Source organism: Erythranthe guttata, chromosome 13 (genome assembly GCF_056151865.1).
Source record: "Erythranthe guttata isolate IM_541 chromosome 13, IM_541, whole genome shotgun sequence".
NCBI lineage: Eukaryota > Viridiplantae > Streptophyta > Magnoliopsida > Lamiales > Phrymaceae > Erythranthe > Erythranthe guttata.
In genome coordinates, this window is record NC_142545.1 from 3,362,848 (window position 1) to 3,381,539 (window position 18,692).

Genomic DNA, 18,692 nt, shown 5'->3' on the forward strand with positions numbered 1-18,692 from the left:
TACATCGACGGCGAAAACAGGTAAAATTGTCGATTGAAATCGGACTTTGATGGGTGGTGGTTCTACTTTGGTTGGTGGCTTTGTTTTGGTGATTTTGACCGTAGTACATGGTTATGTTTTGATTGTTTGGATAAAAACAGTTAGAATATAGAAGTGGGATGGTGATGCTGTGGTGTGGCGACGACGTGGTGACGATGAAGAACATATCTTAGGGTTTTTTGGTGGATTGTGGCGGAAGACGGCGCAGAAAAAAAAAAAAATTTCGCGCAGACAGGGCCCTTAATCGACTACGTGGTTTAATCGACTATGTTCAATAGTCGATTAAGGCTTAATCGACTATGTTCAGTAGTCAATTAAGGTTAAAAAACCTGAGTCAACTAATCAAAGTTTCGACGATCCACCGTCAGAAAAAAAAAAAAAAAAAAAAAAAAAAAAAGGAAAAAAAGAATGTCAACTAACTTTTTTTTTAATATAAGATCAAAACCATTATATTTATGCTTTTAAAAGAAGAGTTTTGGTACAGAGAGAAGAGCCTACATGCCCTATGATATACACTATTACAATCATTATATAAAATATTGTTCAAAAAAGTAGGGCAACTATCAAAAGTAAGAGTAGTATCATCATTCATTGTATCATCATTCATTGTTGCACCAAGTTTTACCAAAATATATGCTCCCCCATTAATCTTTCTGTAGACAAAACCCAATTCCACCGTATCAAACTCAGTCAATTTCTTCCACAGCTCCTGCACGAGTGAGTGAAGATCCTTGTGCAGCTGTTCCTCCATATTTGAAGCGAGGGGGATTTATGGAATATGTAGAAAAGACTACAAAAGTTTTCCTCCGTATTCGGATGGATGAGAGGAATCCTTCTGAATATAAATTCAAATGTCGGCAATTTTTGAACAAATGCGTGCATGTTTCAGGGTGTATCTTGCAAAGCGAACACACATTATCCGTCACACATTTGCGTTTGAACAAAAAATCTTTGGTAGGAAGGCTATTATGAGAGAGTTGCCGGATTAAGAACTTAACTCGAGGTTCAATGTTCAATTACCAAATAGTTGACCACGGGAGAGTAGGTTCGAGCTGACCATTTGAATTATTATAATACAAGAGAATGCACTTTTCAGAGAGAAAGAACCCTTATGGTCCTAAGCCCAAAACATAGATTCCTTACTAATAGACCAAAAGCAACTATTCCTGAGTAAAGGAATAATTTTACTTATGTTTTTTTTGAGATGTTGTTGCAATTACTATTAGGCTTTTTAATATCGAAAAAAAATTTGGAAAAGTATTTATGCCCGAGACATTGGACCCACAACTCATCCGAACCCTGCAAGATCCGCCAACCACGTTTAAGTAATGCAACTTTGTTAATGAGATGAAGGTCTCTTATTCCATGGATGTGTATTAAATTTCAAGTATTTAACATTATTATAAGATAAATACGAAATATAATAACCAAACAAATTTAAAAAGTAATCTCTAGACAGCTAAAGGTAGCTAGTAATAGTAATACTTATGTGAGTTAATATGCGAATATAAGAGTTTATTAAAGGATAATTATGTGCAAATTCATGCACACCACGCCCCACTTTTTCACAAGCGCCCCTTTCAGCAATCGCCTTCTCTTAGAGGTTGCTTAAGAGAGAGAAGTCATGCATCCGTGGAGAGTATTCCACTTAAGAATGACCCTTCGCTCTCTCAATCAATCAAACGAGCACCTCTCACCCCGGACTACATCAGTGTACCAAAACGACGGTGTGAATCAGCACCTACACACCCAGAATGGCATTGGACCATCCACCTTCCAACCACATCAAAATCAAATGAAGATTCTTGCGTGGAACTGTAGGGGGGCTCATCGCCCTGACTTTTATATAGCTGCCCGAGACTTAATCGCTCGCCATAATCCACACGTGTTCATTGTGATGAGTAAATTGCATTTACTACCCCTGTGTAAATTGCATCTGCGCGATCCCCCCCTATCATAATAAAATTAGCAAAAACCCCCCTGTGCTAATTTTTAGGTTGCATACTTGACCCATTTAACTTTTAACCATTGACTAGCTGTGAAAAGACAAAATACCCAGCGAGGGTTTTGCAAAAACAAAAGACCCAGTCCTTCAATGAGTAATTTTTACAACTCAGGGACCAAATTGAATTTATGAAAACTTAAAGTGGTTAAATTGCAATTTCCAAAACTTAATTAAAGAAAAAAAAGTTCATCTTTCACGGGACCAGCCTCCACCACCACCTCCCAGATCTTCTCCGCCGCCATATTTGCTCAACAGCCCAGCACCCGCCGCCCGAGTCATCTTCGCCGCCATCTTTGCCTAATAGCCCACCACCCATCGCCCAACCCATCTCCGCCGCCATATTTGCTCAGCAATCCACCACCAACCGCCCAACCCATCTACGCCACCATCTTTGCTCAGCAGCCCACCACGGCACCACCCACCATCTCCGCCGCCATTATTTTTCAGCAGCCCACCGCCAACAGCGTACACCATCTCTGTTGCCATTCTTTTTCAACAGGAAGCATATCCACCGCCATTGCTATAAAGTTGCAGAAACACTAATTTCTTTTTGAAGATGGAGGAAATTGAAACCAATGATTTTGTTGATGTGCGAAGCTTTGCCTATTTATGTTTGGAAATCTTCCATTAATGAACATAATGAGAAGATTTATTCCAAAGAAAAAAAGACAAGAAGTCGAAGAAGACGAAGAAGAGAGGAGAGGAGAGAGGGGAGAGAAGGTGTAGGCTTTTGGGGGTAATTATGTCACTTCACATGCAAAACTGAAGAAAAAATCGCACAATCCGCGAGTGCGATACACGTTATGCTCCGAGGGGGGTTTTCGCCTTTGACTAATTAGTACAGGGGGGTATTTGCTAATTTTTTTATGATAGGGGGGAATCGCGCAATTACGATTTTCACAGGGGTAGTAAATGCAATAAACTCTCATTGTGATGGACACTAGGATGACCCCCGAACGTTCTGCTACGATTATTCAACGTTTTAATTTCACTGATAATACTATAGTTTCTGCTGTTGGCTATGCAGGCGGTATCTGGATGCTTTGGAATGCTGCCCAAATTACCCTTACACAAACACGAGTATCGAATCGTATGATACATGAGTTGCTACTCTCAACCCGGGAACTCCTCATTTCCTGCTGACGGCCATGTATAATTACCCGTAGACTCACTTGCAACCTGAGGTTTGGCACGAACTCATACAAACTGCTAATTCTATTAATCTTAATTGGGTAGTAATTGGAGACTTTAATAACATTTTGCATGCAAACGAAAAAAATGGAGGAAATAAACCGTTAATTTCAAAAACATCCCAGTTTCGCAATTGCATGGCGCAATGTGAACTGTTTGATTTGGGTTTTTCTGGACATCCATACACATGGAATAACCGACGATTTGGAAAATCTTTCATTTGCGAAAGGCTAGACCGGGCCTTCGCTAATCATTCCTGGCATAATCTATTTCCCTTCACTAAAGTTTATCATCTTACATCTAGTTCATCTGACCACTCTCCAATTCTTTTAGATACGCATAGCAATCATTCGAAATTCAAAAAACCCTTTAGATATGAGATTGCATGGTCTACTCATGAATCTTTTAAAAACATTATTCAAAATGCTTGGTCTAACTATCGGTATGGTGTCTACCCTCATGATTTCCTTAAACACTATCAATCTTTTAAATTTAAAGCTCTATGGTGGAAAAAACATATCTATGGCACCATAGATAGGAAAATAGATACCACTACAGAACTTATAGAACAAGCTACTTCTGATTTAGACAACTGTTATTCTGACTCGATTCACAATAAACATAATCTTCTTAAAACTTAACACAAAAAACTACTCACCCAAAAAGAATTATATTGGCGTCAACGATCAAGGGTTGCGTGGCTACATGATGGTGATAATAATACAAAAAAAATTCATGCTTTTGCATCAAATAGGAAACGACGCAATATGGTCCAAAGTCTAAAAACTGAATCCGGAAATTGGATTTATGACCTAAAAGAGATTCAAACCTACTTTGTTACTTTCTTTTCCAATCTCTACACTTCTAATAATCCTCGCACACATACCTTTTGTGACCTTGACTGTCCAAGAATTCCCACTACCGTCCACAACTCTTTGATAATTAATGTGTCCGATAGTGAAATTTGGCTCGGCTCAAATCGAATTGGATCGGACAAAGCGCCTGGTCCCGATGGACTAAATGGCCATTTTTTCAAAACATACTGGAATATTCTAAAGGTATCTGTTACCGATACTATCCAGCATTTCTTTCTAACTAATAACATGCCACATTATCTTAACAGCACTCGGATCATCCTTATTCCTAAAAATAACAACCCACATCTCATCAACCATTTCCGGCCCATAAGCCTATGTAATGTAATGTATAAGATTATTTCTAATATTTTGGTTAATCGCCTCCGCCCGATTTTGAACACTCTAATATCCCCTTTCCAAAATGCTTTTATTCCCAAACGGTTTATTGGTGATAATGTTATTATGGCGCACGAACTACTCCACACTATGAAATCCAAAAAATCTAAAACTTCTTACATGGCCCTAAAAATTGATCTTGAAAAGGCATATGATAAACTGGAATGGAGTTTTATCAGTACTGTCCTCAACAAATACAATTTTTCACCCCCAATGATCGACTGGATTATGGGTTGTATACGATATGTATCTTTCACCCTTTCTACGAATGGATTCATTTCACAACCTTGGAAACCCCAACGTGGGCTTAGACAAGGTGACCCCTTATCCCCATACATATTTATTTTATGTTTGAATTTTCTTGTGCAAAAATTTGTTGAAGGACAGACTAACAATCAATTTGATGCTCTTAAATCTAGTAAAAATGGCCCTTTTATTCCCATTTTGTGTTTTGCTGATGACTGTATTATATTTTCCAAAACCAATCAAAAATCTGTTGATTTTATTCAAAACACTCTTTCTCTTTTCGCAGAAGAATCTGGTCTCAATATTTGTTGGCATAAGTCCAAAGTTTTTTTCTCCAAAAATACTAATAGTACAATTCAAAGATCCATTTGTAATCAGCTTAATATAAAAGCTGGTAATACAGGTGAAAAATACCTTGGCCTTCAATTAGTTATTAACCGACTCTCAAACACAACCTTCTATGATATAATTCTCAAAACTCAATCTCGAATTTCTAATTGGTACAATAAATACTTGTCATACGCTGGAAGATGTACGCTTATTAAGCACGTGTTAAATACCCTTCCTAACTATACCATGAACACTTTTCAACTTCCAACAGCTACCATAAACACACTATCTTCCCTTAACAAAAAATTCCTTTGGAATTCTACATCTCAATCTCACAGGAAAAGTCTTGTAAACTGGCATTCTGTTTGCTTGCCCAAAACCAAATGAGGACTCGGTATTCGCGACCTACACGTTCTAAACAATGCTTTTACCCTCAAGATAGCTTGGCGACTTCTCACTGATCCATCATCTCTTTTGACCAGACTTATGAAATATAAATACTACCCAACAAATATCATTCCCAACGTAGCTAAACCAAAACCATACCATAGCAGTATTTGTAAATCAATATATAAATGTATTCATAAACTGAGAGAATGTCGGTTTTGGCTGGTTGGCAATGGCGAAAAAATCAATTTCTGGACAGATAAATGGATTGATAATATTATTATAGCCGATTATGTTTCTTGCATCCCTGATCATCTAGTAAATCTTAGAGTTTCTAATCTTATCAACCCGTTTCATCAATTATGGGATCTTACTTGTGTTTCAAGTTTTATACCCCAATATATTGTGGACAAGATTTTGGCTATTCATATACCCGAACATCTTCGTAAAGATACGTTTAAATGGGCATTTAGGGATAATTACACTTTTCGTCCCTATACTTTGCCACTTATACGATTTTCGTCCCTAAACAAGATGAAGTTACAATTTTCGTCCCTAAACATGTCACTTTTACGCTGTTTCTGTCCCTCCGTCCATTTGTCCAGTTAGTATGGACGGAAAATCGCCTGTGCGACGCACGTGACACACAAAAGCACCTCCCCCTGCCCCTCATAACGTCCGGATCACACATTACAGGTAGACACAACTTGCCCTAATTCTCTCTTGAAATCCAAATGCCCCATTTTTCAAATCTTTAATTTCTTCTACTCAAACTTGCATTAGATTGATCAAAAAAACAACACTGGAACCACAAACAACTACATCTTATTCACTAAATTAACCACTGAAAATTCTAACCACTAATTTTGATCAATACAATGACAATTAAACAACCTAAGACAATCAAAATAACTTTCAAGATCTTCATTCGATTGTTGTACTGGACAATTAAATTCTCCAATTTTTATTTTATTTTTCTTTCATAGGACTTCTTTTCCTTTGCTATCGTATCTTCTTGCTTTGCCATCATATCTTCTTTATTTTCCATAATATCTCCTTTTTCCTTATAACTAGTCAATTCATCCTTCAAACAGTAAATTCTTCTTATCAATCTAGGGGTAATATAACACACATTTCAGGATCAAGCCATTTGAATACACCTGGATATTTAACTCTCTGTTCCAAAAGAAACACAATTATTGTGTGTCACCAATAATATATATATATATATATATATATATATATATATATATATATATATATATATATATATATAAACAAATTACATCATAGTTTGGACAAGGCACGAAATCTTCTTCCAAGATTACTAGGAGTTCATGAGGTCAAGAAGGGCATCTCATCTCCACATTTACAATTAAAACAATTGACTTCTAGCAGCAGATCTTGAATAATAGCTAGAAACAACAAATTCTTAATTTTTAATTCCAAATTAAAAATATAGGATAAATAAAGAGAGAAAGAAATGTACTTCGAATCCGCGACTGCAAGTGCTGAAATTAGCTACCAACGCTGAAGAAGCTTTAAAATATGAATTGCCCACTTTCTAATTGTGCTTTCAATGATGAATTCATGAGGAATTAAGAGATTTCGAAAATTTGGGCTTAGGATTTTGCCGAGAATTTGGATATTGATGAAATATTCTGAAAATCTGAACATTATGAGGGGGAGGGGGTGCTTTTGTGTGTCACGTGCGGCGCACGTGCGATTTTCCGTCCATACTAACTGGACAAATGGACGGAGGGACAGAAACAGCGTAAAAGTGACATGTTTAGGGACGAAAATTGTAACTTCATCTTGTTTAGGGACGAAAATCGTATAAGTGGCAAAGTATAGGAACGAAAAGTGTAATTATCCCTGGGCATTTACAAAAGATGGCATATTCACCCTCAAAAGTGCCTACCTTTGGTTATTTAATGACCAACATACAAGTTTTACTCCTTCTCTCGCATGGCAAACCATTTGGAAATCCACGGTAAGTCCGCGTATTAAATTTTTTCTCAGACAACTCTCTCATAATTGTCTGTCTACATCCGACTTCCTTTATAGACGAAAAGTGTTAAGAATTAATACATGCCCGTTGTGTGGAACCTACCCCGAAACTATCACGCACCTTTTCTTCCAATGCCATAAACTCCAACCTCTAATCCGCAAACTCCCACACGTTTCCTCTGAAACTACATCTCATTTTTGTAGTCTCGCATATGCCCTTTTGAAAAAATACAAGACCTATCCAAACCAACTTTACACACTCCTTTGGTTTATCTCGAAAGCTCGTAACAACTTTATTTTTCATAATATTCCGATAAATATAAACCAAATCTGGCTTCTTGTGAAAAATAGTTTCATCCCTAATATACCACCTAAACCTAACAAAATTACAAGTAGTCTTCGATGGCAGCCTCCACCAGTTCATTGGTACAAACTAAACATCGACGGATCAGCCCTCATGAACCCCGGAAAAGCCAGCATAGGCGGTATTATCAGAGATAACACAAGAACATTTATAATGGCATTTGCAAAGAATATTGGGTATACTACTAATAATGCAGCAGAAATGTGGGCACTATACTTTGGTTTAAAAAAGGCAAAAGAACTTGATATACATCGACATGTTATTGACACCGACTCATCTTTTCTTTTCTCTTGCCTTGACAGGAAGGAAGCTCCTTCCAGCCGCCTGCAAACTCTTCTGAAGGACCTTCGCATAATACTATCTAAATTCTCGGAAGTGGTGGTTAACTTTTACTATCGGGAACTAAACTACGTAGCGGATGTATTAGCTAAAATGGGGACATCCTTAGATACGGATGAAATTTTGTTGTACGATAATTGCCCCAGTTTCCTAGAATATTATATGTATCAGGACATTTTCTCGGTGTACTCTCGTAGTACATCCAATCCTTGTAATCGTACTATGGTCTTAAGTTCTTAATATAATATGTAATCGTTTGTTCTTGTTCAAAAAAAAAATTATGTGCAAATTCCATTCAGATGTAGCACTTGTCCGGTCAGCACCAACTTTTGGACTGAATAATTAAGAGCATTCTGGAACCATTCAGTCATTAAGATCAAACACACTTAATATTTCAATTGCTTACCAATTCAGCTTATTAGTAATTAAGAAGCTCATTAAGAGCAATAAAACAAGGGATCTACAATTAGCATAGGCATAAAAATGCAAGAAATATAATAGCCTTTTTGCCTTTTAATTTTACAAGAACCTCAAAAGTTCTACTGCAAACTCTTTTCTTCATAGACTGCAATTTTTTGTTTTACCTATTGTATGCCACCGAGTATTGGTTTATTTGCATTACATATTGAATTGGTCATGCAAACATCACTATATTATTTTGCACTTCGAGTGATTGACTAAGGTAATAAAGTCCTAGTTCAAGTCAATTCTAAAATAGGGGCTCTAATGATTCAAGTTAAATTTGAGTTTAATTTGTTTTGTTTCATTTTGAAGTTTAGGGGTGTATTTCATACGTTTGGTTATAGTTCAGGTAGGCAAAGTAAACTTTACAATTTTTTTTAATGAATTCCTCTAAAACAAGCCGAGGATAATGACCCCGAACTCCTGATATATATGTGTCGAAAAAACATTGCTATGCAGTGTTTTTTCGACACATACATGTCGAAAGTTTGAGAAATTTCGACATGTAAGTGTCGAATTTGGTTTTTTATTGTTATTTATTTATTTTTATTTTTTAACACAATTTTCGACAAGTTGGTGTTGAAAATTGACCAAAAATTCGACATGTATGTGTCGAAAATCTATGACGACGGGTTTAAAAAAGGAAATCTTCAAAATCGACTTTTAAGCTAAAAAAACATGGATACATATCTTAATGGGTTCTCCTTGCTAGTAAACCATCATTTTATTGTCATTTGATTCCATTAAGGGTATTTATGTCATTAACTATTTATAATCTAATTTTTATTTTGATGGTGTTAAAGTAAGAAAATTTTGGTACTTGTTCTAGTCATCCCCTAAATATAATTTAAAAGCTATTCTGAAAATGTAGATTTACCCATTGTACATGTATGATTGACTGCAGATTCTTTCCTTACCATATATATATATATATATATATATATATATATATATATATATATATATATATGGGGATATATATATATATATATATATATGGGGTATTTGCACTCGGCTCCCCTGTGAAATGTCTAATTGGCAAAAAAACCCCTCGGATAAAAAAATTAACAAATAACCCCTTATGAAAGGAAGTCAATGTCAATAAGGACCCTCCGAGCGAATCGTGTGCTGCACTCGCCGAATATGCGACTGGGGTTCGATTTTCTGACGTGAAAAGACCCAACTACCCTTTAAATTATAAATTTCAAAAATAAGCCCCAAATAAAGTTTTCAATTTTTTCAATTCAGTCCCTTGAATTTTCAGAAAGGCCCTCTTCTTCCTTAAGTCAGGGACTGATTTGCAATTTTCCAAAAATAGAAAGAAAAAAGAAATTAAAAAGAAACACTCGTCCACCCACCCCCAACAGCCACCACCAACCAATCCTGCTCCTCCAGAATCCACCATCTCCGCCGCCTCTGCCTTATGTCAGACATGGACATCTTCAATTCTCTGCGAATTTTGATCAATCATGGCCCAAAAACTTCGAAGAAACCTCTGCTTCCAAGGATGACCGCCACTGAAGCCGCCGCCGCACGAAGATGAAGAAAACTCATTTTCTGGGCCTCCATTTTCTCCGTTCAATCTCACCGACCACGAGCCGCACACCTCCGCCGCGGCATGCCTCAATTGAAAGAAGATCTGAAGATGTAGTGGTGTTGGGGTGATGAGCAGCGGTGGAACGCTCCGACTTGGGTTGAATTGAGTTGTGAGTTGGATGGGGGGGGGGGAGGCGGGGATGGAGGAAAGGGGTGGGGGTTGGAGGAAGACGACGGTGGTTGCAGGGAAGAAGATGAAGACTTTTATTTTTATTTTATATAACTATTATTATATTTAAGATATGTTTTATTTTGTATTTTTTTAATTATCAACATATGTTTACACTATTTTCTTTTTTCTTTTCCTTTTTTAATTGTTATTATATTTAACACATATTTTATTTATATTTGTTTGTTTAAAATTGAAAATTTATTAAAAATTGTTAGACATTGTTTTTTCTTTTCGCTTTATTTTTTAGAGTCTATTAAATATAACCCCCTTAAACATTCAAATAATAGGGGTAGACCCAAATTTAAATTTGCCATTTTGATAAAAGCCCAAGCTTTTCGTAATTACATAATTACCCTCAATCAAATCCCACAAATCCCGTTACTTTACCTTTTGAAATAATATCAAATCCCTTCCTATTTTCCCGTTAACACACTATCACCCCCAAAACCCACAATCAAATAAACTGCAAAAACCTCCCAGAACCACTTCCCGGTACGGCCGATCGAAAGGGGAAGAAATCTGCACTGCCGTGAAACGACGATTTTCGTGGACTCCGAGCAAGCCGTCGTATGTACGTCTTCGCCGGTCGCTGCATCGCTATCGTCCATCGATTTGTTCATATGTTTTGGCTAAATCGACTATCACGTTTGTATAATTGCAGATCTGTTATAATCGCATACCGAATTCGAGCACTAAATCATTGATATTGCAACAATTGATGGGCAGGACATCCACTAGAAGTGATATCGTCGTTGGCCGTCGTCGCCGTCGCCGTCACTGCTCCAATCTAGGGTTACTCAAATCTAGGATTACTCAAATCTAGGGTTTTGATAATTCTTCGGCCCATAGTTGATTAACGAGATGCATAGTCGAATTACATCTGTATTAATATACTATCCTATATCATTTAATAGACTATCCCACCGGTATAATTTTACTATGGATCTCGTTAATCGACTATGGGCCGAAGAATCATCAAAACCCTAGATTTGAGAAGTGACGGCGGCGGATTTGTGTTTTAAAATAAATAGACTATCTCATATCTTTTAATAGACTATCCCTTTTATCTAATTCGACAATGGGTTTAGTTAATTGACTGTTGGAAAAATAATAATATATATGGAAACTGAATAATATGTTTGTTTGAAATACTAATCAATTAGGGTAATTTTCCTTATTATATGAAAACGATTAGGGTAAATAATAATATATATGAAAAAATAATAATATATATGGAAACTGAATAATATGTTTGTTTGAAATACTAATCAATTAGGGTAATTTTCCTTATATCATGTAAATATGTAATAGACTATCTTATTGATCTAATTCGACTATGGATCTCGTTAATCGATTATGGATCTCGTATTATTCAACCACATAGTATATTAATAATTTCAATATAGTACATTAATCTGCTATGATAGTATATTACGGTTATAGTAGTTATATGAAATTGTGTTACAAACAATATACCACTGAAATGACAAGAACATTGAGAACAACACCAACGTAAAGTATTCCACATAACCAATAAAATAGTACATTAATAATCTCATAATTTCAATCTAGGGTTTTGATAAAAATACATAAAACACATCATAACACAATCAAACCAATATGTCGAGTTAAAAAACTCTAGTACATTAATAATCTCATAATAGTATAATAAAATGATAATGGTAGTATCATACGGTATTCATAATAGTATACTACTGTATTACAACGGTTTAACACTTAACCGAAGTTACCGAGTCATTACATCGTAAACACCTCTTTATAGCAACCAACCCACCAAACCTCAACAAAATCCGTACGAAATTCGCCATCGAAAAAACCTAAAATCATGAAACAAAATTAAAAATGCAGAATACTAAAAAATGATTAAATAGACTGCAAATACATTTGAATGATAATACATTAATATCATCAAAAATAAACTTAAAATGCAAAATCCATACGCTAAATTAAAAAAGACTACGAACTATATTTTAATGTACTACCCAGCACACTTAAATCGGCTGTTATAAACAAATAAACCAACTATCGATCGGGATAAAAACATGAACTCGACCACAACGGACAATTATTCCGATTATTGCATAAACCAACTACGAAGCTCATATAAAACAACTCTGGTCCGATCTGCGTGAACCATCCTCTTCTAACTCTGTCAATTCTCTTCCAAACAAACATCATCGGCAAAAAAAAAACGATATATATATGACGGAATAATTTTGTTAAAAAACGTTCTACTTAATAGAATCAAGTATCAACACAACTCTTAAAAATTTCTAACCACCGTACACGACAATCATGGACATTGAGCAAAAAATAAAAACGAATAACGCATTCATACCCGCTTAACAACGTCCAACAACAAACGCTCAAAAATCGATCATATTTCCACGACGGTGCAGAAATCTTCAAAGACGATAAAACCCGCTGGAACGATGAAGAGAATCTTCAAAAAATATTGTACACGATTTGATATAACGGCCAATGATCTCACGTAATTTTATTCCGTGATTTTAGGCAACGTATCAGCAAATCTCAAATCACGTATTAAAGGAAATAAATGCCGTTTAATAATAAAACAGGGGTATTAAAGGGAAATTATATAATATATTTTGCCAAGTTGGCAAAATTGGGTGTATCTCAAAAAGGGGAAAAAAAATTGGATCTACCTCATTAGAAAATATGAACAAGGGGGTTTTCCCTAATAAACCCTATTTTTTATTAAGGGTAATTCTGTCATTTCACTTAAGTCAACGAGCCAGTGCACACAAAGGGGCGGTGGGCTGACTAAAACACAACAGAGGGGGTTATAAGCTAATTTTTTTTTCCGGGGGGGTTTTTTGCTTCCAAGAAATAACACAGGGGGTTCTATGCAATTAACTCATATATATATATTATATATATATATAGGATACAATAAGTACATATAGGATATTATAAAATATAAACACGTTTTGGTCTTTTTTTTTTTGGAAAAAGTTCGAAATTGTTTTGGAATAAAAAAGCGTATCCTGAATCAGAATTTAATTGTAACTAAAATAAAAATCGTAAATAAAAATTGTGAAAAATAAGAACAAAAAGTGTAAAATTATAAACCCTTTAGCTCCCGCACCCACACCCACACCAACACCGGAGATTCGATTCTCTGTTCTTACAAAGCTGCTTACGGCGGCCGGCGCTCCGGCGAAATTTCTGATCTCTTAAGTATTTACTAATTGCTAATTGCAGATCTATTTAAACGATGGGTTCTAGAGTAAAAACTCTCAACGGAAACCAGGCGGGATGGTTGAGGCCGTGTTCTTCAAACCCAACTCCTATTCACTCCGTTGAAGGTAGACTCTCTCTCTCTCTCTCTAGTGTTTTTCAACAAGTTTTTTCTGCTTTTTTGTCTCTCTCTCTCTCTCTCTCTCTCTCTCTCTCTCTCTCTCTCTCTCTCTCCCCTTGTGTTGTTTTTCTGCTTTTTTATTCGATGTGCTGTAATAATACACCCTATGTAAGCTGAAGATTGGTAATAATAATTATTGAACATTTGATAGAGATGGAGGTAAAAAAACTTGTTAAACTAAAGTACGAGGACTTGGCGTGTTATACCGATAACTTTTCGGAGAGCAACTACCTCAGCCATTTCCAATTCGGCAAACTTTATCGTGGAAAGATTGTGCGCGATAATCATACTCTTAATGTGATGGTAAAGATATGGGAAGTCTCGGAAATATATTTCTATAGCGACGGAGATAACCAAGGCAGACTAATGGTATGTATATATGTTGTTGTTGTTTTCGTTAACATTTTTTATTAATTAAATTAATTAATTAATGATTCTTGAAATTTTTCTTTCTTGTATAGGATGAAGTGATGTTACTTCGCCATGAAATGGTGAATCATCATCCGGGCATGCTAAACTTGTACGGATACTGCAAAGAAAGTGATCATCGTCTCGGTGTTGTTTATGAGTTCAAGCCTTTCGCCTCAGTTTTTAACCTCATCCCTAAAGGTACAAACTCGAGAATATTCCACGTAATCTATAAGATTCTACCTAAATTTGACAATATAAGTGTGAACAAGGTGAACGTGTAAAAAGATTCATAGTTGAGGGTGGTTGTAATTACCCAAACTGGAGGGGTTTTTTTCGTAATTTACCCATATGATAAATTTAAAAATATAGTAATTTAAGAATGGGTGTTTTTATGTGTAGATGGCTTCACTTGGCTGCAAAGAATAAAAGTCGTTCTTGGATTGGCATCCGTCCTCCGATTTCTGCACACTAAGAATGGTTCATTTTACAAACCTTACATAGTCCGCAACCTTGATTGTGCTCATTTAGTTGTTGACGAGGTTTGTTTGTGTTATAAGCGTACTTGAATTTCATATTCTATTTGCAAATTAATGTTATACGCAATAATTAATTAAATTGGTGGGTTTTTATTTACTTATTTTTATTATGCAGGACTATAATCCGAAATTGTGTGATTTTGGATTGATAAGCGGTGGAATATTCGAGGACAGGACAATATATGTAGGGCATTATGTTCTCGGAAGCTATGGCTACATTGATGTTGATTCGTACTACAAAGGTACGCTAAGAGTTGAAGTTGGTATCGTAATTATGAATTTCTTTTATACGTAAATTTTGGTATTTATTATTGATTGTATTCTTGACAGGTGAATTTACGGTTAAGCAAGACGTGTACGCGTTTGGGGTTATACTTTTGAATCTGATTTCGAAGAGAGCTTACGAGGTGGAAGGAAGGGGTAAACCGGACGAAGTTTACGACTGGGCGTGGAAAGAGTTTAGCGAGTTTATTAAGAGAGGTGATTTGAAGAATAAGTTATCGCTCGTCCACCAAAGCCTAAGAGACGACCCCGATTTCGTGGCGGTTGACGGGGAAAAGATTACTTGGCTGGCACTTAAATGTACAGAATCTGATATCAATCAACGACCTACTATGAAGCAAGTTATGAGAACTCTGCTTAAACTTAGACTAGTCAACAGAAACGTTGACTTTTTTGGACTTAAAGAATAATGTCAAGGTGGTGGTACGCACGTGCGCAAATGCCTTGTGATGATGATGATGATGTACGTATGTTGTTAGATTATACTAGTATGGTTCGAGCTATGATATTATATTGCTGTTTTGTTACCACTGGATATCTAAATTCTAATCTAATTTTATTAGTATCATTATTATTATTATTATTTCCTTTTGCTCAAATTCATTCCAGAGGCATATCTCAAATGGCGCAATCTGCTATAGGTCCTCCTATAAGAGGAGATTATATGTGTATAAATCCAACTAATAATTTTCAATTTTCAGTTAATTAATTATTTATAATGTGTCAAAAAACACCCCTAATAATATATGGAAATAAAAAATCCAAATAATAGCCCACTTTGTGGATCTTTTAATCCCATATTTTTCTCTCCCAAAAAATACGAAATTAATGCCCCACTCCCAAATCTGACGCATCCCAACTCTAAAATTCCCCCATCCAATACTCCGATTTCAACAATACCAAATCCTAGAAAAAAAAAATTCATAACGTTGGTCACCGGTAGAATCCTTCAATCGTTTGCAGTTTTCAATTTTCCGTTTGTTGTTTGCTTTGTGAAACCATATTGATTGTTTTTTTTTTCTTTTTCCAGATTGTTTGTTGTTTAAAGATATCGTTTGTCGATTGCGCTTTCTACAATGGTTCAAACACACATTAGTTTCGGTAAGCAACACTCATATTAAATAAGAACATACCGATACTGATATTGTGTTAGTTTGATTATTCGAATTTTTTACTATTTTTTTAGAGTAAGGTACAAATTTTTGTTTGCATCTTGCTATTCATGAGTCTGTATTTTGCTATTTTCGAGTTTGAATTTCCGTCTATTTGAAATTTGCAGAATTTGAGAGTGATCTGTGGGATTTGCTCCATAATTTTCAAAAATAGTATTTTCATATGAATATTAATTAAGGGTATTTGTGTCTATATAATAATATTTTAATTTAATTAATATTAATTATATTGGTTAAAGGATCTAGACTTATATTCATTTAACAATTTGGATATCCACCTATGTAAGTCCAAAATTAGGGGTGTTTAGCTAATTTTCCCATATCAAATTCACCCAATTAGATAAGAGATTGTTACTTAAACCCCCCAACACGTTGAATAACTTGTTTATTTAATCAATTAAATATTTAAAAAATTACCCCTTAAATATACCTAATTTGTCTTTACTTGCTTATTACTAAAATTGTGAAACCCTTACGGCACAATTGGTATGCAGGAAAGGAATAAGATAGGAATGAAATAAGCATTGGAATGGAATAATGATGGAAAAGGAATGATAATATTGTTCCCTTTCCTATGTTTGGTATAAACGAGGAATAAGAAAGGAATGAAATCTAATCCCTTACCTTGTTTCAATCTTATGATTGGTAACTTAAATAAAATGTATTGGCATGAAATAAAATATTTTAATGACCAAATTATCCTTTAACTAAAAAAAATTTGTAGCAATTTTTTTATTTATTACTTTGATTTTTAAATTTATTATTTTTATTTTTTTTGTGATTAAACGTTTTTTTACAATTCAATTACTCTTCATAATATGTTATTTTTTGATATAATTTTTAACTGGAGAAAAAAAAATTACTGAGTACAAAAAGGACATGTAGAACACAACTAATAATGAAACACACCAATCATAAGAAAAATGACAGTGATGATTAATAACAATAGAAGTTATTTAAATACTTATTTAAATTTATTATTTTTTAAATTGATAGAAGAATTGATTAATTAGGTTTAAGTTATATGGAATCTACGTGATAATTTTGTAAATAAAAAGTATTAAAATAATAAGGATAATTTTGTCAAAAGAAAATAATTGTTTATTTCCACAAGATTGAGAATAAGTAAAACCATGGGGAGTGGAGGAATCACTAATCCTGTAATTTTGGGTATGACCATTCCGGTAGGAATGGGTATTCTCATTCCCAAAACATACCAAACATGTGTTTTGGAATGAAATTGGGAATACGTATTCCATTCCTTGCCCATTCCTATATACCAAATGTGCCGTAACATCTTCACCGTCTCCCTCTTCTTTTTTCGTGCCAATGTTTCTACTCTCCCTTTTGCTCTACCAGGCGCCGTCGTGATCGACGTCCGTTGTGGCCTCATCCTTCACCCGCCACTATAAATCTTCCCCTCCGCGTGGATTGGGGAAGATGGTATGTTTTAACGTGGCATCGTTCTTCACCGCAGCCATAGCCATCCGCCAGTGGACTGGGGAAGATGGTGATTTTGTAGTTGTATTCACTTGATAATATAGTAGTTTTTGATGCGATTGGGGTGTTCTATTTTGTAGTTGATTTTGATAAATCGTAGTTGTTTTCAATATATATAGATGATGTCGATACTTTTTAGATGATTTCAATAATTTTATAGCTTACTTCGATCTTTTTGAAGTTGATTTTGATAATTTTATAGTTGATTTTGATATTTTTACAGTTGAGTATCACAATCTATAGTTGATTTTATTTTTGCTAAACCTGCAATTACAAACTACTATTTCCCTAGTTTGTTTTTACACTATTTTTAAAGTTGATTATGCACGAAAAAATGAACAAAAAGATAGTTGTTTTCAGTAATTTGATAGTTGATTATGAAAAAAAAAACCAACAAATACAACGAAATTTTAAAAATGTAATGAAAAAAAACACTGAAAAATCTATATTACAGTTGACTTCGAAAATTTTATAGTTCATTTCGAAAAGGGTAAAATACATTTTGCACCCCTATACTATGAAAAATGTTGCATTCAACCCCCTACTATCAAAAACTACAAACACCCCTCTACCATTAGCTATTCTGTTAGTCAAAGCTGACGTTGCGTTTTGTCCACATCTAAATTCAATTTTGTGGACATATATATATATATATATATATATATATATATATATATATATATATATATATATATATATATATATATATATATATATATATATATTTCATACAATTAAAAAACTTATAAAATCACATAAAATAATTATGGAAGTGCAAAACTTCAAATCGCAATTATGGATTTAGAAAGTTATTATAACTTCTTTTAAATAACATATATTATAAATGGCAAAAGAATTAAAAAAAAAATCAAAATATATTGCAACATGAAAGTAATTATTCAAACATGATGAGTTTTTTCGTAATTTGGCCATATCGTAGGGGTTGGTTATAATTTACCCAAAATTTTAAGTAAAAAAATCCAATGAGATAGTT

The 18,692-nt window shown here is 34.6% G+C and overlaps 1 protein-coding gene across 1 annotated transcript; it reads left to right on the top strand.

The window, feature by feature from the left end:
* The first annotated feature begins 13,404 nt into the window (after positions 1 to 13,404).
* On the top strand, positions 13,405 to 15,596 carry LOC148765681 (putative serine/threonine-protein kinase PBL6). The gene is made up of 6 exons (XM_088812155.1): positions 13,405 to 13,744; positions 13,949 to 14,166; positions 14,259 to 14,406; positions 14,608 to 14,747; positions 14,860 to 14,986; positions 15,075 to 15,596. Exons 1-6 carry the CDS (start codon positions 13,654 to 13,656, stop codon positions 15,434 to 15,436), a joined length of 1,086 nt encoding a protein of 361 aa, XP_088668281.1. The 5' UTR covers positions 13,405 to 13,653; the 3' UTR covers positions 15,437 to 15,596.
* Positions 15,597 to 18,692: the final 3,096 nt, after the last annotated feature.